The sequence below is a fragment of the Microtus ochrogaster genome, unplaced genomic scaffold (assembly GCF_000317375.1).
Source record: "Microtus ochrogaster isolate Prairie Vole_2 unplaced genomic scaffold, MicOch1.0 UNK34, whole genome shotgun sequence".
NCBI lineage: Eukaryota > Metazoa > Chordata > Mammalia > Rodentia > Cricetidae > Microtus > Microtus ochrogaster.
The window spans coordinates 916,867-943,345 of record NW_004949132.1 but is presented as its reverse complement, the minus strand read 5'-3'; the positions used below and the strand labels follow the sequence as shown (position 1 = coordinate 943,345).

General features: G+C 34.7%; 1 protein-coding gene across 3 annotated transcripts in view; it reads right to left on the bottom strand.

Moving 5' to 3' along the window:
• The window catches only part of Lrch2 (leucine rich repeats and calponin homology domain containing 2), a 118,376-nt gene that overhangs the window by 28,508 nt on the left and 63,389 nt on the right, over positions 1–26,479 (bottom strand). For 2 of the 3 annotated variants that reach the window (XM_005368507.3, XM_005368508.3), the window contains exons 6-15: positions 23,769–23,902; positions 20,302–20,389; positions 19,900–20,011; positions 19,613–19,710; positions 19,457–19,515; positions 16,584–16,691; positions 9,769–9,834; positions 5,201–5,249; positions 5,006–5,122; positions 1,402–1,446 (exon numbers count right to left, since the gene is read on the bottom strand). In XM_005368507.3, coding sequence (XP_005368564.1) covers positions 1,402–1,446; positions 5,006–5,122; positions 5,201–5,249; positions 9,769–9,834; positions 16,584–16,691; positions 19,457–19,515; positions 19,613–19,710; positions 19,900–20,011; positions 20,302–20,389; positions 23,769–23,902 — 876 coding nt within the window. Of the gene's footprint in view, positions 1–1,401; positions 1,447–5,005; positions 5,123–5,200; positions 5,250–9,768; positions 9,835–11,444; positions 11,523–16,583; positions 16,692–19,456; positions 19,516–19,612; positions 19,711–19,899; positions 20,012–20,301; positions 20,390–23,768; positions 23,903–26,479 lie in introns of all 3 variants that reach the window. The other variant, XM_026789959.1, reaches the window with a different exon arrangement.

Sequence of the window (26,479 nt, the reverse complement as noted above, 5' to 3'; positions counted from 1 at the left end):
GCAAGAAAGACTGAAAATCTATGCAAAGGTAGCAAAGATGGAAAAGAAGGCTCTGTAGATAAACTATTTCAGTGCCCAAAAATAAACAAGTGAATTAGTAGGTTTTCATAATGGATTAGACATTGAAACAGGTGGGAGAAAAGTGACTATGAGGAGGAAGGGAGGACAGCCAAGGTGAACCTCTAACTTGGAGTTCAAAGAATGCTGTCTCTTAAACACTTCAGATTTTGTGGACAACATGGTCTCGGTACTAACTTCACAACTCTGTCATTAGAATGCAAAAGCATCTGTAGGCAAGTGGCTGTAACTCTCTTGTATTTAAAAGTTACTTACAAACATAGCAAGTGGGCCAGGTTTCATCCTGGGCCACTTTGTTAACTTCTGCTTTGTCTAAAAAGGAGTTGGTAATTTCACAAAGTAGTTACCACTTTTGCCTGCACAATAAACTCAAATGGAAAACTTTTAAACACACACACACACACACACACACACACACACACACCAATTAAATCTGAATATCTGTGAGTAAAATCCAGATATCATGAGTTTTCATTGTGCAACCTAGGTTGAAAAAGATACTACATCAATTTAAAATGTTAATATGTTTGAGGCATGGAAAAAAGATGAATGTGTTGAATCCTAGGTGAGCAGAAGGTTCCAAACAGCTAAGAAAGAGGATACATTACTACAAAAGCCTTAGGCTAGATGGTAAAGTACAGACTAGAGTCATAAACTAGGAGCTATTACTAGATCCACTGGGATAAGTCATCAAAACTCTGCACACTGAAAGCAGCACTTTAGAGTCCATCCAATGGGTTATGACATAAGAAGGAATAAAATGTAAGGGTCAAACAGATATAACAAAGTGCAACGGAAAGCCAGCAGCAGATACACAGGAATTGACTTCAGTCGTGAACAGCAACCTAGAAAACATTCCTACACAAAAACTGCTTTCATCATTTACCACAGATACTAATGGAAATAATAGAAATAATGGAACGTTTTGGAAACAATTGTCTTAATTTTTTTGGGAGGGGGGTCTCCATAAATACTGTTTGATAGACATGAAAAGATAACAGCATTTGGGTTAGGCAAAGGTAATTCACATAGATTACTTATTTTGCCAAGTGTAATTTTATTTCGAAGAAAAAAATTTTTTCATATGTAAACTGATGGGTTACAGGTCCAAAACAAATGATAAACCTCTAAAACTCTTAAAAATTGTGTTCTAGAAAACAAAGGGTTAAATTAATAACTATATGACAATGCTCAGAAGTTTTCATTATTGTAGAAAACTGGTGCTCAGTAGCAAAGAAAACAACAGCAGGTCTGCATTAACTCTCACTAAGCCAACTAAATATGAAAGTAAAGAATTCAAATCAATATTACCCTTAGTCTCACCTCCTCATTTTCATTGCCACTTGAATTCTTCCTTGCTGATTTATACTGAAAAAAAACATTTTAAAAGAATACTTTATTCTTCCATAAACATGTGACTATTTTGTTCAAAATGACACCCGAGGCTTATTACTATGTTGTTACTTTTATTAAATTATCTGATATTAAACTGAAGTACACAGTCATTTTAAACAGTCCTCCTATTCACACGTACAATGCTGCGAGTAACACTATTCCTTCCTAAGCCAGACCCACTTCTCATTCTTTCAGGTTTGCAATCTGTGGATTGTCTTAGAACAGTGGTTCTAAACCTGTGGGTTGCAACACGTTTGGTGTCAAACGGAACTTTAACAGAGACCGTGTATACAGATATCATGCATATCAGATATTTATATTGTAACTCCTAACATTAGCAAAATTATAGTTATGAAGAGGCAATGAAAATAATTTTCTGGTTGTAGGTCACACAACATGAGGAACTGTTAAAGAGTCTCAGCATTAGGAAAGTTGAGAACCACTGTCTTAGAGTCTTTTTCTTAGTTCACTGCATTCAACAAGTCATCAAGTCAACTTTTTTTTTTGGCAATCTCTCGTAGACTTGCTTCACCTGAATTCTTACAACCACCATCCTATCCAGGGTTCTTATCATTTCTCACATGGTTTGTAATTTCACTATACTAAGACCATAGCAATTGTTTTAAAAACTGGGCTGGAGATGTGTTTCAGTGGTAGCATGCTTTCTTACCACCTATGAACCCCTGGGTTCAATCCTCTGCACCACAAAGAAGTAATCTTCTAATTCCAGGCTATGTTAAATGCATATAGCAACTACACAATAATGGTAATAGTGCTGAGAGCTAACATTTAGAACTATCATTTACATTACAGTAGTAATGATTGAAGTGCATTGCATGGATTGAGAAATTTAATCTTTATAACAACAGAATAAGTACTTTTATCCCAGTTTATAGTGAAATATTGAGAAAATGTGTTCAACCTAAAGAATTTGAATATGTGACAAAGTGATTTTTAGAATCAAGGAGAATATACAGTGACATTCAGTAGAAGTCTTATTTTCTTATTCCTTGCCCAAAACTGCTTGAGTTATTTTGCAAATCAATGATAGAACCAAACAGGTGTTCACAGAAGTTCTTCTTTTTTTAAAAAAAAAAACTACTAATTTTCAGATCATGTCACAACCTATTTTTCCTGATGTCCAGAGTTAAATTTAATTGCCTCCTTTATGTAACTCTGTCTTCCATATCCTGAGGAAATAACTTACCTAGTATCTCAGTCACAAAGTAGGCTGTATTAGGAACTACAGATAAGTCACATATGTTCCCCTACTATAGTTTATAGCTGTAACTAATGTACTATTAGTTCCATTGCATATCTTTTTGTGTTGATGTTCAACAGCCTTTAGTATACTAAGCAAGTGCTGATATACAATTTTATATTTTCCTAACTTTAAAGGAATAATTTGATACCAATTTTTCATGCAATGTCCTAACAGTGACATCTTCTGACAATTGTGAAGAATTACACATGCCCTTAACCTATTTCCCAGGGACTGAAGATTATATTTACACTCACTTTATTATGTATGAAAGAAATGAACATTTACTGACTGATGGTTACGTAATAGTCATTTTATATATTATTCTATTTTATCTTTTAGCAACTAAATAATATAATTGATACAGTAGAAGGGACATATATGCCATGAAGACTAAATTTTTGAATGAACAAACGATGGTTTTAAACTGAGTAACAGTTGACTATAATAAAGATTCACAAACACCTCTATTAAGTTCACTTGAAGTATTGCAAAATATTTTGAAAAAAAAATGAAACTCTGTTAATGTTAATGTTTATCCCTTTCATATCATGCTGTCCACAGGACAAAGACACAGCATTAAAAATGCTCTGAATTCTAATCTCAATTTTATGATTAGCACACTATTGACTTTCTGGGCCTTAATATTATCATATGTAAAATACAAATGATAACTGCATTTTATGCTACTTAAGTTTCCTGAAGGACAAATGGACTAAAAAATATTTGGAAAGTTTTCTGTCAGTTAATAATTCCAATACAAGTGTTTTGATAAATATAATCAGTATGATATTACTATATTAGGATAAAGGAAATCAAAGAAATATAAAGTACCTCCTGTTGCTTAGAAATAACACATCATAAGTAATTCACCAAGGTTCACTTATAAAAGTATTTTCAATCAGTACTTTTCTTTATATTTTCATGACTTAAAAAGGGAAACTAAGATGAAGGCCAGATATAAACCTAACTGCAGAGTTGCAAAGGGTTCTGATCATTGGAATGCCCTGCCCTTTTCCTTCCTATGTGTTTTTTCTTATTACCCAATTAACTCAAAGTCCACTGGCTAAAAATAATCAATAATCATTTATTCAAAGTTTAAGGTGATTACATATTTGCTAAGGCATATACCATTCTTATTTTGACCATATGCCACTTTCAAACACATATTGATTTCCAATATATGGATAGAGAAATATGCAGACTGAAAGGAAAACTGCCAAACACAAAGGTAAAAAATAAATACTATTTATTAGTGGCATAAACTTGAAATACTGTGTAACTTAGTTGAGTATTACATATTTAGAGAAAATGGTTATCTGATGAGGTTTGTGGGAGGTATGAGACAACAGAATTTGCTATTCATGGTGGTGGACAAAATCTGTACTACTCATCTGAGTCAATCCCAAGAGTAAATGAGGATTAAAAATTATTCTAAATTTTGATCACAGTCCCCTTCAAATATAACAAACTTGAAGTACAAATAAATAATTATGTAATAGAAATTTATGATAATTTGCAAGCTCTATTATTTTATTATTTATTTATTTTTTATTTATGTTTTGGTTTTTCAAGACAGGGTTTCTCTGTGCCTTTTGAGCCTGTCCTGGAACTAGCTCTTGTAATCTTAGGCTGGCCTCGAACTCTCGAGTGTTGTAATTAAAGGCATGCGCCACCTCTAGTATTTTAATTTAGCTTTCATCTTAAGAAATCTACTGAATCATGTGTAGTGAGGTACAACTTAGAGTTGGGCAGATCTCTGTGAGTTGGTGGTCAGCCTGGTCTACATAGAGAGTTACAGGACAGCCAGACCTATATAGTGAGACACTAACTAAAAATAGTTCTGAACTATTTATTGAAACAAATCCAATGAAAATCTATTTCTAACCCAGGCCTAGTTGTTCACTTCTGGAATCCCAGCTTATAGGAGACAGAGACAGGGGGTAGGGATTTGAGGCTAACCTGGGCTATATAGTGAAACCCTACCGCAAAACCAAAAGACCCACAGAATTAATTGCCTCAATCGGTGGTGTAACACACAAACATCCATCCTCCTTTGAACCATCCGAAAAATTATGATGTATACTGATGTACTCTTAATTTAAACTACTGAAATTTTGTGGCTATACTTATAAAGCATATCATTATCCTATACACCAGGGCAATCAACATGAACACAGTCATGACATTTAACTGGAGAGTTATATGTCATTTATTTAAAACAAACTTAAGAATAAAAGTAAAAACAAAATTAAAAATTTCTTAAGGTACCTTGAAATATTCTTTTCTGATCTGCTTACTCCGTCTCCTTTCTTCGTTTTGCCAGATTATAGGCTGAGATTCTGGCCACTGTTGTTCAACTATTTGGTCCTTCTGATTTTCTAATGGCTTTAATGACAAAAGTTCTTTTTTAAACTAAGCAAATGACAACAACACAGTACAGGTATTATTAATGTTTGCTCTTACCTGCCATGCAAGGGGTGATAATGGTGAATTCCCTTCATCTGCTGAGACACTAAAACATTAGAGATGCTTTAATATTAATATTAAATTTAATATTTAATATTACTTAAGGTAATATTAATCCTTTTGCATACTTTAAAAGTGATAAATTTGTCTTTTCATTGTTTTAAGACAGCAATGTAAAGACTATTCATACCTATATGTTTCATTTTGTTGTGTTGTTTTGTGTTATATTGTGTTGTATTCTATTGAGACTGGGTTTGCTATGTAGTTCTGGATGGCCTGGTACTCACTACTGTAGCCAGCCTCCCAAAAACTGCAATGGCAGATATTAACCACCACATGGTTGACTAATATTATATAAATTAAAGTTGATAAAAACAACCAATAGCGAGTGCCTACTAACTATTGCGCCACAAGAAATAACAAAATGAGTTTATTTTATATTCATCATATGCATAACCCAACCCTATTTTGTAGAGGCCAAAAGGCCTATCATATGTATAAATATATAGTAAAATAAACATAATATTATAAAAAACAAGTTACTCTTTCTTTCAAATATCACAATGGTATCAGTGAGATGAATGAGCATGTAAAGGTACTAGCTTGCCAACAAGCCTGACAACCTGAGTTAGATCCCTGGGATTCACATAGTGGAAGGGGAGAACCAAACCCCTGAATTGTTGACAGTTGTCCTCTGACATCCACACCTGTGCCATGGTACACATGCATATGCATGCACACACATAATAAACAAACAAATAAATAAGCAAACACATAAATTCCTTCATCTAAATGCCAGAGTTCAGAAGACAAATACATTATTTCCTGTTGAATTACGATCATGAACTTCAGTTGTGATGTAAGAGGGCCTACAACGGAATGAGTTCAACATTGACACATGCTTCTTCTAACTCCAAGGGATCCAACATCCTCTTCTGGCAATCATTCACACACAGAAACATGTGGCATACACTTACACAGACAGACAAACACACACACAAACAGAAACACACTAAAAAGTTTAAAGATTAAATGAGAGAGGGGGAAGAAGGAGGGAGTAAAATGAGTGTCGTGGCTCATACTGGACATCTTAGCACTCACAAGCCATCACCATGAGCTGGAGTCCTGATTGGTATCCACAGATAAGGTAAAGGTCAGCCTGAGCCACAGAGTAAGAACTTGTTTCAAACAGACAGAAAGGATGGAGAGGAGGAACAATAGAAGGAAGAATAACAAGAGAGAAAATAATAAAAATTTATAAGAGTACAAGGAATATCCCTATCCTCGGGAAGTAATAAAAAATGTACAAACATGAAAATATAGTAACAACAATTCCAGAATTTATAGATTTTTTTTCAGTGGAAGATAGAGTACAATTTTTTGGTACAAAACTTATGGTACAAATATATAGAAATTGGAGATTATGTAGCAAGTAAAATATAAACAATATAATGAGTACTTGTAAAATACCGAAAGAAAGAAACAGCAAAAAGGGATGGGTAAGTAAAAGAAGGAAGAGTAAAAAGGAAGATAAAAAGCCTGCATCCTAACCTCTTATCAATATACAGAAATCTATTAAATAAATTTATTTAAATGCAAATAAAGAATCATAAAAATGGATAATGAAAGAAGAATGTCATGCTTGTCCCATGTTGCAACATAGAGAGCATTTCCATGTCACAGACCAGAAAGAAAAAATTCAAAGCAGAGTCCAGACGGTTCCTACATTTAGAAGTAAGAAAAAAAGTGGCATACAAAGTCCACAGGATAGTATAATAAAGAAGCAGGTTAGCACATAGAATAGCATCCTGGGACTCTATATGGTTTGGTAATGCACACAACTATACAACCACACACAGGCACACACATACACACACAGATGGAGGGAGGGAGGCAAGGAGGGAGGGGAGAGGGAGAGAAAGAGAGAGAGAGAGAGAGAGAGAGAGAGAGAGAGAAAGAGAGAGAGAAAGGAGAGAGAGAGAGGAGAAAAAGAGGAGAGAGGGAGAGTGGAAACGTGCACAACACTTCTAATAATTATCAGTCTAGCTCTTTCACTTTCCCATACCACACTATGCACACACACCTCCCTGGACAAGCCACCTAATAATAGTCTATAACCCCACCTGCATTGGACTACACATAGAGCCCTCTCGGAACAATGGGATAGCATTCTACTCTTCTACTGACTATCAATACTTTGACAATTTCTATACAAATATACTCTCAGTTTTTTCAGGAACAAAGGAGTATATGCTGATCTGACCTAAAGTAATTTTTAGTGTCTGTACAATAAGGCAAAACTGTATTCCCCACGTAAACTCTTGGGGGAAATCCATGTTTGCCACCTTATGCCTGTGCACAGTTGGGTGTGTAGAGAGCAAGATTGACAGAGTGGAGTTGGTAAGATGTGATCAGGTCTCACTAGTCAACATGATTTGGTAATGGGTTAGCTATGGGGTTTGAGAGAAAGTGACAAACTAAGAATGAAACTTTTTCAGGTGTTGTACAATAAGAATGGAGTTAGCATTTTCTGAAATGGGGAAAAATCCAGAAAAATCATGCTTGAATGATATGCAACAATACTGAGTAGAAGTATGATTTCTGGAAATCAGACATTCCTACTATGCATCTAAAAGGAAAGTAAAATAGAAATTCCACCATACTGTGGTAAATATCAATGCACAACGTACATATAAACAGTGTAATATATATGTACAACTTATATATAAACATTGCAATATATTTATGCACACTGGTATATAAACACTGTGGTATGTATCAGTGCACATTCCTATATATAAACACTGTTGTATATACTGATGCACACACCTAGATATATAAACAAATGCAAATACTCACATGTACATATAGAAGAAGGGTATACTATACCTTCCATACAGTGTGTTTCCAACAAGGTATATATTTAAAAAATAGCTTGAAGCTGTGCATGGTGGTAAAGAAGTGGTGAAATCAATAGGAGTAGTGCTCAGTACAATACAATATGGTCATTAAAAAGCCTGGCTTTGGAAGAGATTAATGTAATTTTCTAGGAGCTCCAGTGGCTTCTATGAGAATAAGTTGCATTATATAAAACCTAAAAGTGAACTTAATTATTAAATCCTTCTGTCTTACTGTCTTACTGTGTGACCTCTTCTATACATGCTCCCAACACTGTGATGCTGTCTACTATGAAGCTCTCACACAACCATGCAGAATTGAACTGACTTCTAAGAGACGATGCAAAGGAAGGAAGAAACATGGGCAGTATGAAAAGGAGACCAAGATATAGAATGTAGAAATAGGGAAGCATACAGAAGTAAATAAAAGAGTTATGCTTCTAAACTTAAAGGCTGTTACTCTATAGAGTGCAAAGATGAGGCTCTGAGCTGAGATTGAAGACAAGTAGAAGCCCATTTCAACTCTATGCTTAATCTCAACATTTTATCCTTTATCATAAAAGGTTAGAAAATAAGAAATAGGGGTTGTATTGGCTGATTAAGTTTTAAAAGCCTCTGTTCTTTAATAATACAGAAAAGAAAGGAGTTATGTGTGGAGGCTGTCACAGAAACTCAGATGGAAAACAATGGGAGCTGAAGCAATACAAGGAAAATAGTCATGGAGAGGATGGAAAAGGGGTTAACAGGATATTCATGTGGCAGGAGGAAGACGTAAGACTGAGGTGTTTCCAAAGTTGCTGGCTTACGGGACTACATAGTACCTGCACATTCACTAGGGTAGGTGACACAGGAAAAGAAGTTCGGAGACACAAATCTGCACTATCTGCAGAAATATATCGAGTGATATGCATGGATCTGAAGTAAATTTACTATTACTATATATGAAGTCTTCAGGTTCTACAATAAGACACACCTAAGTATGAATCATGACTCTCCCACTTACAATGTGAGCTAGTTATGAAAATTCTTAGCTAGTTATGAAAATTCTTAGTTTCAGTTTGCTCATGTGTAAATGAGTATAGCAAAAGTAACAACTTCACAATTTTATTGTGATGACTGAATAAGACAGATCATTTACAGAGCTAAAAGAGTACACATATATCCAGTATCCAATAAATTATCCTTCAGTGTGTGCCTTTGTACTCCTATCTTTGAAATTTATACCCAGGATTTGGGTAAAACCAATGAAGAACAATAAATAGAAATTTTCAGATCTAGTTGTTTGAAATCCATATCTGTAAACCTATGTTATTTAACAAATAGCTTAGTAAAACTCAATTAAAAGAAACTAAAATGCAAACAATAACAAAGAATAACCATAACCAGTGATAAAGAAATACATTATTAATGGTGGTTATATCAATTGGATAAACATTTGTGAATGAATCAAGACAAACCACAAGTATAAACAAAAAGAATCAGAATCAGAGTGTTTGTTTATAGAAAACCCAATTGGACACAAGTTTTGACATATTTGATCTTTAAATTATCTATCTATATGACATCTGCATCATATATCCACATAACATCGTTTGAGGAAAATTGCTATAAGAGTATCAAGTCTCACTTAAGATACCAAATATTATAATGACTATGATATGTTTATACCTCTTTTCACATTCCACAGTTTGTTTCAGCTTATTTCTCATGACAGAAGTTGAATGATTAAGAATCCTAGAAGTAAATCAACACATTAATTACAAGCTATACTGAAGATAACATTGCACACTTATGTCCTAAATAAACTGCATTTATGTCATGAAGATCTTGCTAGAAAATAATATTTCAGTCCCGTTTGGAATTAAGTGCCCATCAGCACATCATTTATGAATGATGTTCACAAAATGTGTCTTGCATCTTGTTTTAGAAACCACTCATTAAGTGTGGATATTTTCTAGCCAATGCATGATTACTCTGTGTATATCTAATTCTAATTTACACAGAAAATAATGAAATATTTTAGGTATCATTTTGAGTCATTTCCTTGTTTCCAGGACAGAAAATGACAGGAGATATGTTGGTACTTCATAATCACTTTGACAGAAGCCAAATAGGAAACTTTAATTGTAAATGCAAAAATCAATTTTAAAGGTCAACTCCTTTTTTAAAAAAATCAAAAAATTCTTAAAGCTTCAATAGGAAAGAGTATTATAACAAAAATAAACAAAAATATAATAATTTCCTATAAAAGAAAACTATTTGTTTAAGGCTTTATCTAATATGAAGTATTAACCTCAATATCAAATGTAGTAAATTAGTAACTATCTTTCATTAAAAAAAGTAATTGTACATATTAAAACATTCTTATTAATATACATATAAATGTAACTTAATTCTACAAATAGTGCTACAATGAATAAAATATCTACTTTTTAAGGAATACTTTAGACATCAACAATCTAAAGACTATAAAAATAATTTAGTGAGTTTAATATTAATTAAATACACACTGGTTGCTGGGCGGTGGTGGCACATGCCTTTAATCCCAGCACTTGGGAGGCAGAGGCAGGCGGATCTCTGTGAGTTCGAGACCAGCCTGGTCTACAAGAGCTAGTTCCAGGACAGGCTCCAAAACCACAGAGAAACCCTGTCTCGAAATACCAAAAAAAAAAAAATACACACTGGTAAGCAGTCAGTTGATGCCGGGCTCTCTTCCTTACTAGCTTGACTCTGAGCATAGCCTCACTGAGTAAATACAACGATGTCAAAAGGTCAAGTATTGACACAAACCTGTATTTCTGGGCCAAAAACCACAGAATTAAGAACATTTAAATATATTTTCCTATGTACATAAAATTTCTTTAGATCCAAAAATGTAAAATTATGGTATTGAAATATCAAAGGAAAATATACTTAAAAAGAAGATTTAAAAAAATAGAGAAATAACAATAAATACTACTTAGGAAGGAAAGTCAGAATCATTGTTAGAGGGAACTGGTCAAGCTATTATGACCTTCATCATGATAAAATAATGCTGTTCCACACCACTTACTAGTATGATATATGTATCATACTGTAGCAAAAAGAAAAATAGTTGAAACCAACTTACATATAAAAAATATGGATTATGTATTTGAAAATTCAACTATATAGCACTCTGGAATACACCCTGATATTTCATTTTTTTACTCTGTGATAAAGAAAAAGTAAACATCTATTTTATCTAATTTTATGTTTGCTATTATTAATATGCTTCCCTAACACAGTTCCCAGTACTTATTTTAAGAAAAATGTTACATAATCCTGGCCCCTTAATACTTATGGCTTCCACCAACTCTAGATACCTTGATTTCCGGCCTGCTGCTCTGGTCCTCTGGAAGAGTTTGTCACTGAATGATGTTCTATAACTTAAAGGCCTCCATCTATATTCACATTTCACATAAATCAACCAAATCAAAAGATGGGAGAAGGGAGATATTTTTGGAGAAGACAAGGAAGTCATTAGTAAAGAAAACAGAAAAGAAAGAATGGCTAGGTTTCAAGAGTTAAGAGAACTATTGAAGTAGTTATAACAAACTAGAGGTTAATACAATGCTCCTTAACCTGAAATGCCGATTAATGAGATAATAATCAAAAGACACATATCATAATGCATTTTATAATTCTAAACTCATTCCACAATCTTCTCAAAACCTGCTTTTAATTTCTTCAGTTATTTAACCTTTAAAAAATGTTCTTTTGTTGTCTAGCTATGTCACAAGGTATTCAGAAGTACATTCATTCACAATAAAAAAAAGTTCTCAGGCCATAACTAAAACATTTATGAAGATGTAAGACATATCAAAATAGTATAGAATACATTATCAGAGAAATATACAATGAGAATCAGTTAACTGAAACTGTTGTAAAGTGCACGTATACAATAATCTTTACTTTAGGATAATAACCAAATATTAAGAAGCTAGCTAAGGACTCACTTATCATGACAATGAAAGCACTATATGGCAAAGTATAGAATCATTTTTCTACTGCTAACATACATAAGTAGGACTGGTTAAAATGTAGGGAAATGAATCAGTGGTTATAGAGTATCATTAAAGTGTTTTTCCTTCATTTTATTCTCAAGTCAATATTACAAAAATATTCTTTTTATGATAAGTCACACATTCACATGCAAAATACTAATACTGACATTTTATTCACAGCTCCTTTTTCAATTCTCTTCCTAATTCAGAGAAGCACACCTATTTTCTAAATTTAATTTAATTGTGGCAAAAATGTTTAATTATCTAGTATGCATGTGGTCTGAGATTGACCCCAGGAATATAATAAAAATTTAAAATTTAAAAAAAATTAACATGAGATCTCCCCTGAAATCATTTTGAAATGTGAAGTGCATTGTTAACTATAAGCACAATGTTATAAACAGACATCTACATTCTATTCATCTCATAAAATTATTTTAAGATACTGATTTTAAAACATATTCTTTTCATTTGAAATTCTTCCTTGGGGAGTGCCGGTTTTTATCCTTTTAGCTGCATTCTCCATAAGGATATGTTTCACAAACACTGGGCTCAAGAAATAACTAGTCTTTGTTCCCAAGGAGTTAGACAACAGACACACAGCAACGCAGTAGCTTCACAAAAGCATACCCTGTACATCAGAGAAAGTAGGCCTACCTTATAGGCAACTTGTCTTCAAAATCTGAAGCCTTGTGGTCTAGCTACACAGTACTCTATTCACTGAGCACTTTCCCCACTGTTTTTGGTCAAAAATTTTGTCTTCTGGATACTTCTGTTACTTTCTTAGGACAGTATCATTCACCAAATAAAAGCACACACTTCTGTTACAAAGTAATGATTCGTACTAACTAGTATAAGCTAAGCAAGCAGGAAAACAGCCATAACAAAATCATTATGGAACTCAATACCACTATTGCTCCGGTCAACCTTACTTCGAGAGTATAACCATCGCTTCTTTTAGCCTAGACCTAAACATATGTTCATTTTGAAACAATAATAAGTAAAAGAACAGTACAGTATACAGTCAAAGTAGGAGTCTTGGAGGACATTTTCTGGTACTTGGAGTTAATCTCATACTACATAAATTACTTTTAAATGAAAATAACAATAAACAAAGAAATCCCAAAATATAATAATTGTATTAAAAACTGATACGTAGATTCTACATATTCTCTATAGAACTTTTAAAAAACAAATTTGCTTCTCATTTAACTAGCAGGAAAGAGTTACATTTAGCATTATGGCAAAGAATTCCATATTTGTAAAGACTACAATGCCGAATACCATTCTTATACTGAAGTATAAAAGAATGAGTGCCTCAAACATACTTAATGCTTTTAAAAGTTAGACACATCAGTACATAAAAATACTTAACCTAAATAGTTCTTATATTATCTGGTAACACATAAAAAGATAAAAAAGAAGAAAATCAGATGGAGACAAAATTAGCTTTGTATATATCTTGAAAAATAAAAGAAAGTTTTATGTAGAATATAAAAATTTCAGCTGAACTGATGACTTCCATTAAGTTAAAATTTGACAAGTTTCAAGAACTCAATTAGCAAACAATAGTAAAACACTGGGTCCTCTGTGTTAGAAAACAAACCTAGGTCCCTCTTTGTACTAGTTATAAAGGTATTGCCAAAGCAAACCCCACCCTTAACCTAAACTATGAAGGATAATCTAAGAAACATAGATAAAAATGAATATAATAATAGCAGAGATGAAAATAAGGAAAAACTGTATGGCAAGGTTGAGTCTAAAATTAAACTCCCAAACAGAAAATGGATATTATTGTAGAATCTTAAAAATATCACTATTCTCTTCTCATAATGAAAAATAAATAAAACTTTACTAAGTAAAGGAAGCATAAACTCAAGCATTTTTAACTTCCAAGATCTGGTGGTAGTATGCATCATTAAGTCAAACCACACAGGTGAGGAACACTTAGGCTACATATAACCTTACTGCAACCAGTTTGAAAAAGGCATATTGGAGCACATCAATTGATTATCCAATATCAAATGATCAGCCCTGAAAACATACATACAAGTTATACAGACTGAGTAGGTTATGTATATGCATTTGGGAATGTATGTGTGTAGCTACATATATACATATATAATACATATGTAAAACACATATACCTATGTATACATATAGACATATAACAATTTTTTAAAGGTTCATGAACTTGAAACCTAGTAAAGTAGAGAGTTATATGGGATAATATGGAGGGAGAAAGAGGAAGGCACAAATTATGTAACACATTATAACCTCAAAAATTAGAAGTTATTATAAAATGGCATAGTAGAAATGAATTGTAAGAAAATATTAAACTGTAAAAACCAAGGAAACATTTACATAAAGAAGTGATACGAGAAAAAAGGAAACAGAATGGGAATTCATCAGATAAAGAAATGATAGACAGATAAGTGATTATTTTATAGTGTGACAATTTTAAGAGAAATTGTAGTAGCTGTGTAAATATTAGATGGGTACTTATCATATTATCAATTTGCCAGTTTTTTTTCATAAAAGCAGATCCTATACTCCTCATTTGATATGTTTGCTTATTTTGTCTTTTGGTTTCATGTATGAATTTATTTCATGCATGTCTCTGTTTATACACTTGCATGCCTCAGCTTTCGTGTGAAACTCAGAAGACAACCTGTGGAAGCTGGTTCTCTTCTTCTACCACGTGGGTTCCAGGGATCAAACCGAAGCTGTCAGGCTTGTCTGCAAGCACCAAGCACCTTTATGCACTGAGTCATCTCACCAGCACTGTATGCATTTTGTTTGTTTTGTGGTATTGGAAATGTAACCCTGACCCCATATAGGGTGGGCAAGAGTTCCATTACTGAGTTATGCAGTCAGCACTCGCTTGTGAGTACTTTTCAGGGTTGGTTTTGTATTATGAGACACAGTTTTACACAGCCCAGACTGACTACCGTCTTGTGACCCTCAGCCCCCTAAGATCCAGGATTATGGGCATGCACCACCATATCCAGATACAACGCATTTTGTAAAGAATATATATGTGTATATGTGAGTGTATGCCACATATTTGTGGGTTATGTGGAAGCCAGAAAAGGGTGTTGGCTCCCCTGGAGGTAGAATTACAGGAGCCACCCACCTTGGGTCCTGGAAAAAAAAAAACCAGTCTTCTAGAAAAGCAAAATGTGGTCCTAACCCCTGAAACATCCATCAATCCAGTTGCCAGATGCTAGGTTTTAATGGTATTTTTAAAACAAATGCCAATATAAAATCTTCTCAAGACATAGTAACCATGTTAACCACAAATATTTATTTTTAATAAGTAAAATGAAATACTAATTATTCATGCCAAATATACCAAAATTATCCTACTAATTTTCTCATGAAAAAGAAACAAAAACTTCAGTCTATTTCAAAACTACAAATGCAAGATTCTCAGTAAATATTGATAGCAGTAAGAGTAGCACATGGTCCATTTCATCTACTCAAAATGGGCTTTGAGCTCAGTAGGCAAAGTGCCTGCTATGCATTTAGATTTTCAGCACCTGTAAACAATCCAGGGATGGCTGCATGCATCTGTAAGTCCAACCTGGAGAGGGTGGTGGTTCCTCAAGACTCAACAATCAACGACTCTAGTCAATCAGTGAGTTCTAGGTTTAGTGGGAGACTGTGTCTCAAAATGCTATGTGGAAAGCAACTGAGGAAGATACCTGGTGTGTCCCTCTGACCTCCATGGGTGCACACATGTCTGTGAACACATTTTTACACTACACACAAAAATGTTTAAATGGACTTAACTAGATTCTATGTTCATGCTCATGCAATGCCTTGCTTGTTGGCAAAGACATGTACTTGGAAAAAGCTGAACCAGAGAGGGGAAAAGTTGTTCACCCAAGAATTAACCAATTGTAAAGTTGGGATACTAAAATTGTCACACTGATTTAAGAACCAATTATATAATTCACATCAATTCTGGAGAAACTGCATATCCCAAATAATTTGTAATCTGATAAAAATCTAATAAACTTTACCAGTATACTACATACTCATAAAGAAGTGCTTACACTGCAAATAATGCTACTGTGAGCTAAAAATGAATATAGTTGAGCAAATCAATTACTATGATTTATCACAGACATAAAAATTATAAGTACATTAACTAAGGCTAGTGTACAGTGCAAGAGCAGAGGCCCTGCCTAGCATGGATGAAGCCCAGAGTTTGATCACCAAAACCACAAAAATAGATAGAGCCAAATTGTGAACATTCTATTAGTTATATATTCAATCTCATATTTCTTTTCTAAGTATTTCCCACTGGCTTTCAGCAGTCAACCTCTTGGCTACATATATTTCGATATTTAAAGATCCCTATTCGTTACTTGCAGCTTCATTTCCTTAAGTTGATAATCTTTCACTGATAATAATATTTGCCTGTTAAAATCGTATTACTAAAAAGAATACCTGTTCTTCTGTTCTTGCTTCAATAACTGAGCAGCTATCTTCCTCAAATCAGTTACTTCTTTCAAATCATCATCGTCTTCCTCCTGAAGTAACTGTTCTTTGTCAAGTCTGAAAAAGACACAGTGATTCCAAAAGTAAAGCGAACTATTCTTTGTCAACATCTAGATATGGAAACTATTGTTAGTTTTAATTCCATGTGAGCAAAAATTTTTAAGCCTTTATATTTAAAATACTAAAGTAGAAAATAAGGAATATTTAGGAAAATACAACCACATTCTCAACTCAATATAACTACAGCTAACAAGTGATATTGAAGTATAGATCATTTTAATTTTTTTTGAAACATATAATGGTCACAAGTTAAAGATAAAGGTAGCTTTGGGTATATAAAGGACTGAAAAATTCCAGATAGCCAATTTTTAGAAATAAAGAAAAACCAATATCAAAAATTTTCATTTTGCGACACTGTTTCTAAAGTTTACTTGTTTTGGTTTTTAAGATCTAGAAAAATGCCCAAGAACCCACAGGGATAAACCCAGCTGAGACACTAGCAATAGAGGATAGGGTGTCTGAACTGACCTTACCCTGTAGTCATACTGATGATTATCTTAAATATCACCATAGAACCTTTGTTCAACAACAGATGGGGAACATAGGCAATGAACCACATCAGAGCACTGAACTGAACTCTCCAAGATCCAGTTGAAGAGTGGAGGGAGTAAAAGTATGAGCAAGGAATACAAGACCATGAAGGGGTCATCCACTGAGATAGTTTGCTTGAGCTAACAGTAGATCACCAACTCCAACTGGACTGGGAATGAACCATCATGGGAACAACCAAACCCCTCTGAAGGGGGTTGACAGCTGGGGCAGACTGAGGGGCCACTGATAGTGACCCTGGAATGTATCTCTACTTGCATATACAGGCTTCATGGGATCCTAGTCTCATTGGATGTAAACCTTGTTCAACCTAGATATAGTAGGGAGGGCCTTGGACTTTCCACAGGGTGGGGTACATGGCACTCCCTTAGCATTGGAGGGGGAGGGTCCGTGGAGGGAGAGGGAGGGGACTGGGAGGAGCAGAGGGAGTGGGAATTTGGATTGGTATTTTTTAAGTAATAAAAAAGGAAAAAAAAGAAATTAGAACTGAAAAAAAAAAACAAAAAAAAAGAATATCATAGAAGATGCAGAGGAAAATAAGAGCCAAAATGTTGGGTGAAGGGCTGTGAAATGTCACTCTCTGGATCATTGGTTGTCAGCCGTCTTAATGCTATGACATTTTAATACAGTTTCTCATGTTGTTGTGACCCCTTCATTCATAAAATTATTTTTGTTGCTACTTCACAATTATAATTTTGCTATTGTTATGTATCAAAATGTGACTAATTTTGGAGATAGAGATTTGTCCAAGGGGTCATGACCCACAATTTGGGAACAACTTCTCTAGACAATGTAAAACTCCAAAAGTTACTTTGTAAAACACATAGTTAGCTTCATTTGGGCCAACACAAGACAGGACCTACTAACAATAAGTCAAGGAAAGGGGGAACTCATGGAGTTCTACCCATTCCTTCTAAACTATTGTGAGAGGGTGAACCACTGTGTCAAGGTGTATATTCACTGCTGAGCCAGGAAACTCCAACAGCTATTTTTAAACCGATGGTTGACACAGACAGGCCTGGTTAATCTCAGTGGGCCCCAAAACAAAATAAAACGACATGAACAACAAAAGGAAAGATCTGTGGGAAGTGGGGATAACAGGGATTGTAGTGAGAAGGGGGATGAGAATGACAACTATGCCTTGTTTACATTTGTGAAATTGTCTAAAAACTCATTAATTTAAAAAGTAGGACTTAGGCTATAGCTCAGTGATAGAGCACTTGTCTAGCATGGTGAAGGCTCTACAGTCAATCCTCCACATTAAAAAAAAAAGACTATAAGACAAAGCAATGTACTACCTTATTGGGTAGTAGAAATAATAAATTAAAACTTGCTTATAAATTACCAAATGAAGTTTCAAGTGTGTAGTTTAGAAAATATGCATTTAGCAGGCATAAAATCTTGAGTCAATCCCTAGCACTAAACATAATTATCAATAAAGTGAAGGAAGCACAATGTACAGAGAAAACTAAGGGAACTGGGAGAAAGTTCAGTTCAGATGCTAATAGGCACTAGCTATGTGCCTTTATATACATAATATAAAGCCTTTTAGTAGGTAATATAAAATCACTGAATTGCACCTCCCATATGGATATATATGGAGTCAATATCGCCCAAAGCAAGACTTTAGCCAAGATTAAATGAGAAACTTGGAAAATCACACAGTGCTGGTCCTGATTAGTAAAGCTATAAAGAATCTAAAGGGATGACTGACTCCATCATTTTGTGAAATGAAATATAAATAAAAGATAAAAATCTCAATTACTGTAATAAAATATGGAAATATCTAGCTCACCATTTCCATAACCAGGCAACAAAATGGAAAGTATGTTAAATCAAGAGACACAAAGCCCAACTTGCAGAGATTCAGAACTCTAAGTCTCAGCTTGCTTACTGATAAAATGATGCTGATGACATTTATATGAAAGGGTTGTTAAAGAACTTAAATGAAATAATATTCATGAAGACATAGTCCTCTTTGGTAACCAAATAATGCACACGATTAGTATTCTACTGTAGGGGGGGACCAAATATCTATTAGAATTGTGAATTTAATTAAGGAATTCGAAGTACTAGAAAGTTAACTATCTCCACATGACATGGGGGAAAACATGGCATATGAAAGAAATTCTTTCAAGTGCTCTCAAGTAGGAATACATAATGACAAGTCCAAGAATTCATAAGAAACATTTTGAAAATTTTTGCATACTTACTTTTTTTCATTTCCCAGTTCTTCAATTTTCTGAGATTTTTCAGAGCACTTTTCTTTCCCCTTATAAAAAGGAAAGTTATCATTTTAAATTGCATGATATACTTCTGTATGATCAGGAAGAAGTGAATGTTATTAATGTTTGTTCAGTTTTGTTTACCTTAAGGAAAGAGACAAATGATCCAATATGTGTATCTCCTTGTTCAGGAACTGCTACATCTTCTGTGTTGGAATCAATAAAATCATATACTTCCTGGTCTAGGTTCAGATTAATATTATGAAATATTATAAATGCTCTAATACTTTATACTCATGATAAAAGCTTAGCTGTGAATATAAAATAAATCATAAAATACTGCACACTTTCAAAGTCTATTTTAATAAAAATCTCAGTTTTAATATGTCATGCATACATGAAATAAAACTAGCAGATATCACATGGATTACCTTTCTGTGAATCAGGCTTGCTTCCTATTAGATGACTGTCATTTCTTGACGTTTGCTCTCTATTCGATTCTGAGACTTGAGAGTGAAGACTGATTGTATCATCATCTGATGGCTGAAAGGAACAAGCATACTGTATAATGTCATGAGACATTCGAAACACATGACAAAGTTTAATTAAACAGGAATTACAAAACATCTGATTTCCATCTCTATATTTCCAACCAAAAATCTATGTTATGATGAATGTACTGCTTTTAAAAATTAATAGGCACTCCTTTCGGAATCAAAATATAACAAAAATTAAAGTTTCATGTATGTTTAGAAGCCAACATTGTCAAGTGCCTCTTTTTCGGCGCTCTAAGAATAACAAAGCAGCATGGATCAGCAAGAGAAGAGACTCACTTCCGTTGTAGACAATCGCTTCTCTCCATTATCACTTCCAATTCCAGAGTCAGGGCCATGATTTTTATTTGGATAAAAATCTTCCATACTACAGAAAGAGAAATTCTCAGAGCAGTTAGAATTTTCTCTTAAATCCACAATGCGCACTTGAGTTAAAACACCCTAGGCTACACAAAATGCATACTTTTGATCTCCAAAATTCTTAAAGGAGGAAATAACATAAATTTTCCTACAATGTATTTTACTCATGACATTTAAGCAGTATTTTTTTATTTTATGTTCTCCATAACTTAGTAGTTGGTAAGATTATTTCTCCCGAGAGACTGAAAACAGAAAGAGGAAAATGGACTGCCCTGCCAGAAAATCATTTTGATAAAGACATTTATTCAGTGCTTTTGGCATTTTATAACTTCACACAATTTCTCTCTTGTTGACTGTTAAAATGTGTTAGTTATATAAATAATGTGTATAATGTTGAATGTGTACAAGTGCCTCCATTTCAAAGCTCCATGAAGTGGGAAACCACCCAACAAGAGAAAAAGATTCACATCTGTTGTAGACAATTGCTTCTTTCCATTATCACTTCCAGGGTGAAGACTAATAAACATAATTAAGAAAAGGGAACACACACATACACACTGTCTGCAAAGTGCTGAATATAGAACTGTTTTGTGTGAGACTAGAGCTGTCCTTATAAATTTTTAACTTGCAAATTATGCCACCCAGATAGCAAAGAATTTATTGCACACTGTGCAATAACTACCTAGTATGTAGCAAGTACTGAGCTAAGTGTTTTAAAGACAATGCCAAATAAACTTTATGTAAAGTTCTAACAAAAATGGTTGGTGTTTTTCTATTTTATAGGCAGGCAAACAAGAGCAATTTACCTATATAGTTTGCAAATGTTAATGTAAATATGGTCCCTAGATTTCACCTAAGCCTGAACAGTCCTTGATTTTAGCACTACGTTAAAATTCCTCAAGGGCTTCCTGGACCTGGGTCATTTTCCTCTTACTTTTTTGTAAGACAGGTTGTCATCACCTTAACCCTAGCTGCCTAAAACTTGCTATGATGTAGCCCAAGCTTACCTGAAAGTTTCCATCCTCCTGCTTCAGCCTCCTTAGTTCTTGTGTTACAGGCATGTGCCTCCAGCACTTGACATTCTTCCTGACATTCTCCCTACCCCATCTCCACTGTTCATACAACTGGATTTTCTTAGTTTATTTCTTAAATTAAAACTCAACCTCCCCATAATACTTGGTTGCAGGCCTGATGGCACAAGCCTGTACCTGAAAACATAGGCAGGGAGGCTCCTCAGAGGTATCAGACTGTACTGGTCTATATAATGAATTCCAGGCCAGACAGAACTCCACAGCGAGAACTTTTCTCAAAAATAGAAAAACAAAATGCTAAAAGTCTTCAACGTCCCAAATATATATTCCTTAACCAAAGTCTTGGAATATGATGAGAAATATTTGTCTGTCAAAGTGTGTGTCATAATTTCAAATTTTAATACATGTTAAAATGTTCCAATAAACTAATTGTAAGTTAAAAAATATTTCAAATAAAAATTCATTTACCATGCATTTTGAACATCATGCTTTAGCAACACACAGTCCACTGTAAAGTATTATGTGTTTACCCTTATGGTCCAGCAACAGCTCATTGTCACTGCCCATCAGCACAAGGGTATACTCATACTATATATTGAAATCCCTGGAAATGATGAAAATTCAAAAATGAAGTATGGTTTCTGCTGATTGCATGAAAATCAATCATGAAAAATTTAAAAAAATGGTAAAATATACCATCATATGCCAGCCATCATATGTAACTCTCTGTGTGTGTGTACATGAGCATACATCTGTGTGTGACTCTGTGTGTGTGTGTGTGTGTGTGTGTGAATGTTATGATCTAAATGTGTTGTAAACTTAATTCCCAATACAAATGCATTGTCATGTGAAGTCTGGTAGGAATTTGGGTCAAAAAAATTTAGTCTTTGAAGAGATTAATCTCTATTGTAGGAGTTAGTTTTGTCTAAGAAACAGAGTTGTTACGGGAGTAATCTGACACCCTGTTCACATCTCTTACTTTCTTTTTTTTTAAATCAGTCACCTTTTGACCTTTTGACATGCCGTGGTGCAATAATCGGGCCCTCACTGAATGTGCCCTGCCTATTTTGGACTTAATCAGTTTCCAAAACTATGAGCCATAAAAATTTTCATTATTTAAAATTACATGGTTTCAGGTATTCTTTATAGCAGTACAAAGTGGACTGAACACTTATTTATATGGTTCCTTGTTCCACCTAGACTTTGAGTTCAAATAGTTGCCAAAACAAACATGTACTGCTTTCAACAAAATATGCCCTGAATCTAACAGTAGGCATTCAGCAGCTATGTATAACAAAAATGACTGGAAAAAAATGAACACCATTACTAACCTCACTTGCAAAAAAAAAAATAAAGCACACTAGTGGATATTACCCTAGATATTAATTCTAACTTTAATAGAATTTTAATGATATTCTGCTACTACTATCAAACAAAATATACTTTAGGAAATAAATACAATATGCAAATATTTTATGAAAGGAGAAGAAATAATTGTGAGAAAGTCCTATTTGGGAACTCAAGACTTCACTCTTAACAATATTACTACAATCACATCCAAAACAATCTAAAATTTATCATATAAATCAATAACAAACCTTTAAATATTTAGGTGGTCAGAGATTCCCTTTCTGTAGTCTTACCCCATTCCAAGTTTTTTTTTCATATTTCTGGATAAAATTATATTTTCAAAAGTCTTTCAGACCAATCTACATCTTGAAGTTATGAATTAAAAAGAATAACATATCTGCCATATCAAAATGTTATAGAGGACAGCACAATCAAAGAATATCAATGATATGTTACTTTTGCCCTGGAGATAGAGTTATAGTTTAATGGTGGAACACTGGTCTAATATACAACAGGCTCTGCATTCAACTCCCGGTACTACAAAAAGAAAAAGAACACACACACACACAAAGGGCTGAGGTTGTAGGTCAGTGATAGAGCGCTTGTTTAGATTGAATACTCAACATCAGAAAAAGAAAAGAACATTAGGAAAAGAAAGAAATGCACCTCCAAAATATCTTCTGCTTGCATCAACTTTAGCTCAAAGTCAAATTCTACCTGCTAGTCACAAGTATTAAAGCAGTGATTAAGCTACCAGTTGTCACAGTCAGGATATCAATGTTTTTACCTATACTGTCAAACATATACATTCTCTGTGCTAAAATAATGCTATCTGGGGAAAAATCTCTCATTTAGTTCGGTATCCCAGAAGTTATTCAATAAGCAATGATGGTCAGTCAAATACATTTTTTAAACACTAGTGTAATCAGACTAGATTCATTCTGCATACCCCAGAGAGTTCTAACAGAGGAAAAACATCAGGTGAAATAAGACTGTTTATGTTACCTGTCTGTGAGGGGCTGAGAAGGCATTCTTTTACTCAGTGATGGAAGATCCAGGGAATCTGGTTTCTTATCCATTCTACAACATGCTTGTATATTTAAGTACTTAAATATATGTACTTTACCCTTTAAGCATATCTGTAACCAAAAAATGAAGTAGATTTAGTAATAACTCCAAATAGAAATATTTATTTATTTATGTGTATGAGTGTTTTGCTTGTATGTATGTGCACCTTGTGCTTGCCATATGGCAGAGGCCAGAAAAAAATATGTGATTCCCTGGAATCGAAGTTCCAGGTGATTATAAACCACAATGTGAGTGCTGGTAAACAAACTCAGATCCCCTTCAAGAATAGAGTGCACTTAACTGCTGAGCCATCTCTCTGCTTTCTAATTGCAAATATAAAAGAACACTATCAAGTTATTTGTATGTTGAAATGATCTCAAAGTAGGCTGAGATATCACAACCTTGGTAGTTTGTATATTTTACTGAATTATATGTGTGGTGAAAGGAAGGAAAATGTGACAATAATGATAACAAATAAAAATCTTTTATCTTTTATGGTTGTGAGCCAAGGATTTAACAGCTGAGCCATCTCTCCATTCAATCACAAGTGGAAGAAGATGGATGCAGAGATGCAGATGCAGAGTGGTTAGTTGTGGGAGCTCTCTGACTCCAGACAGACAACCAGGAAACCTACATAAAACCAATCTAGTTCCCCTGAAAGCTGGTGGTATAGGCAGTTTGTGGGGCCTCTGGCAGCAGAATCAGTAGCAATCCCTAATGAATGATCTGACTTTTTGGAACCCACTTCCTATGAAGAGAAACCTTGCTCAGTCTAGACATGAGAGGGAGGGCCTTTGGTCCTGCCTCAATGTGGCGATACAACAGAATTCATTTACTCCCTTACCCTCTCTGAGGAACAGATGGAGGAGGAGGAGGGAAAATGGGGGAGTGGGGAAAGGAGGGGGAATTGGAATTAGTATGTAAAAATTAAGAAAATCTATAATCATTTTATCAGAAAATATTCTGTATATTTTTTATTTTTCTTTGTTAAGAATAAGGGTATTTTTTTAACTGAAGATGGATTTTTTTGCACAATATCTTCTGATTACGCTTTCCCCTCTGCTAACTCTCCCAGATTCTCCTCACTTCCACACCCACCCAAATTCACACACTACCTATCTATCTATCTATCTATCTATCTATCTATCTATCTATCATCTATCTACCTACCTATCTATCTACCTATCTATCTATCTATCTATCTATCTATCTATCATCTATCTATCTATCTATCTACCTAATCATTATTATTAATAATTATTTACTATAAGACAAAATAAAATAATAACAAACCTAACTAGAACAAAAGAAATAAGCAAAAAAGAGCCAAAGAAAATACTCAAAAACACATACAGACACTGAGATACACACAATCATTCACACACACAGAAAAGCCATAAAAACAAAATTGGACAGCATTATATATTAACAAAAGATCTGTAAGATAATAAATAGGGCCCAGGTAAAGCATCATGAAACAAAACAAGCCCCCCTCAAACAATGATCTTCAAAAATAGCATTGTTGGGCATGTGGCCTGTCCTTAAGTCTGGTTGGTATACTCAGGGAGAAAACTAATTCACCCTTTACTAGCAGCTGTAAATTGGAGATATTATCTGGGTTAGGGATGAGGGCTTGTATCCACTTCCCCTCTCAGTGCTGGGACCCCATCTGGCTTAGAATGGTGCAATCCCCCTGTATATGTCTCTTTAAATAAACCATTTAATTTTTTTGACTGTTTGATCAATAAATTTATTCCAAACATTAATCCAAAGTTCTTTGCTTTTATAGCTAATAATTCTTTTCTTGTTCTATAAAACCCAACCCATTTGATGTCTTTTTTTCTTTCTTTTCTTTTTTTTTTAAAAAAAAAAAATTTCCGGACATAACATCACCCAGCCCAGCCTGACTGGGCACTGGGTCCGAATCCTCAGGGCAACCAAGCGGGCGGGAGTTCCTTTGTTTCTATAGCCTGCCTGCACCAAGCAAGGTGGGCGCTTTATTTGCAGGCTGCCCAACCAGCACAGAGACCTGATCTCTCAGCGCCAGGAGAGCCAACATTGGGGTGAGTTTCTGACCCCGCGGCGCCAGCCTGGGACAGGGAACTCAGAAGTTCCTCAACCCCTATCCTTCCTGGGCTCTCTGCCTCTACTCCATGCATACTGCCTCTTTCTTACTCTCCCACCCAGCTTGCATCCAGAACCCTCCCCACTTAGGCCCCCCTGCCCTCTTTCAGCATATAACATCACATAGCCCAACCTATTGGGGCACTGGGTCCGAATCCTCAGGGCAACCAAGCAGGCAGGAGTTCCTTTGTTTCTATAGCCTGCCTACACCAAGCAAGGTAGGTGCTTTGTTTACGAGCTACCCAACCAGCATGGAGACCAATCAGGGTGCCAGGAGAGCCAGCATTGGGGAGAGCCATCATTGGGCACGGAGATCCATCACTGGGGAGAGCCATCACTGGGAAGGTACATAAGTAGGCAAGGAGACCTGATCCGGTAAAAGAAGATCCATAGGGGAGCATTTGGAGGAAGAGATGGGCAGACGCCAATGCAAGAATTCGCCCAACAAGCTGAAAAGCAACATGAAGCCACCAGAAACCAGCGACCTCACAACGGGAGGACATGAACACCTTAATCAAGAAGAA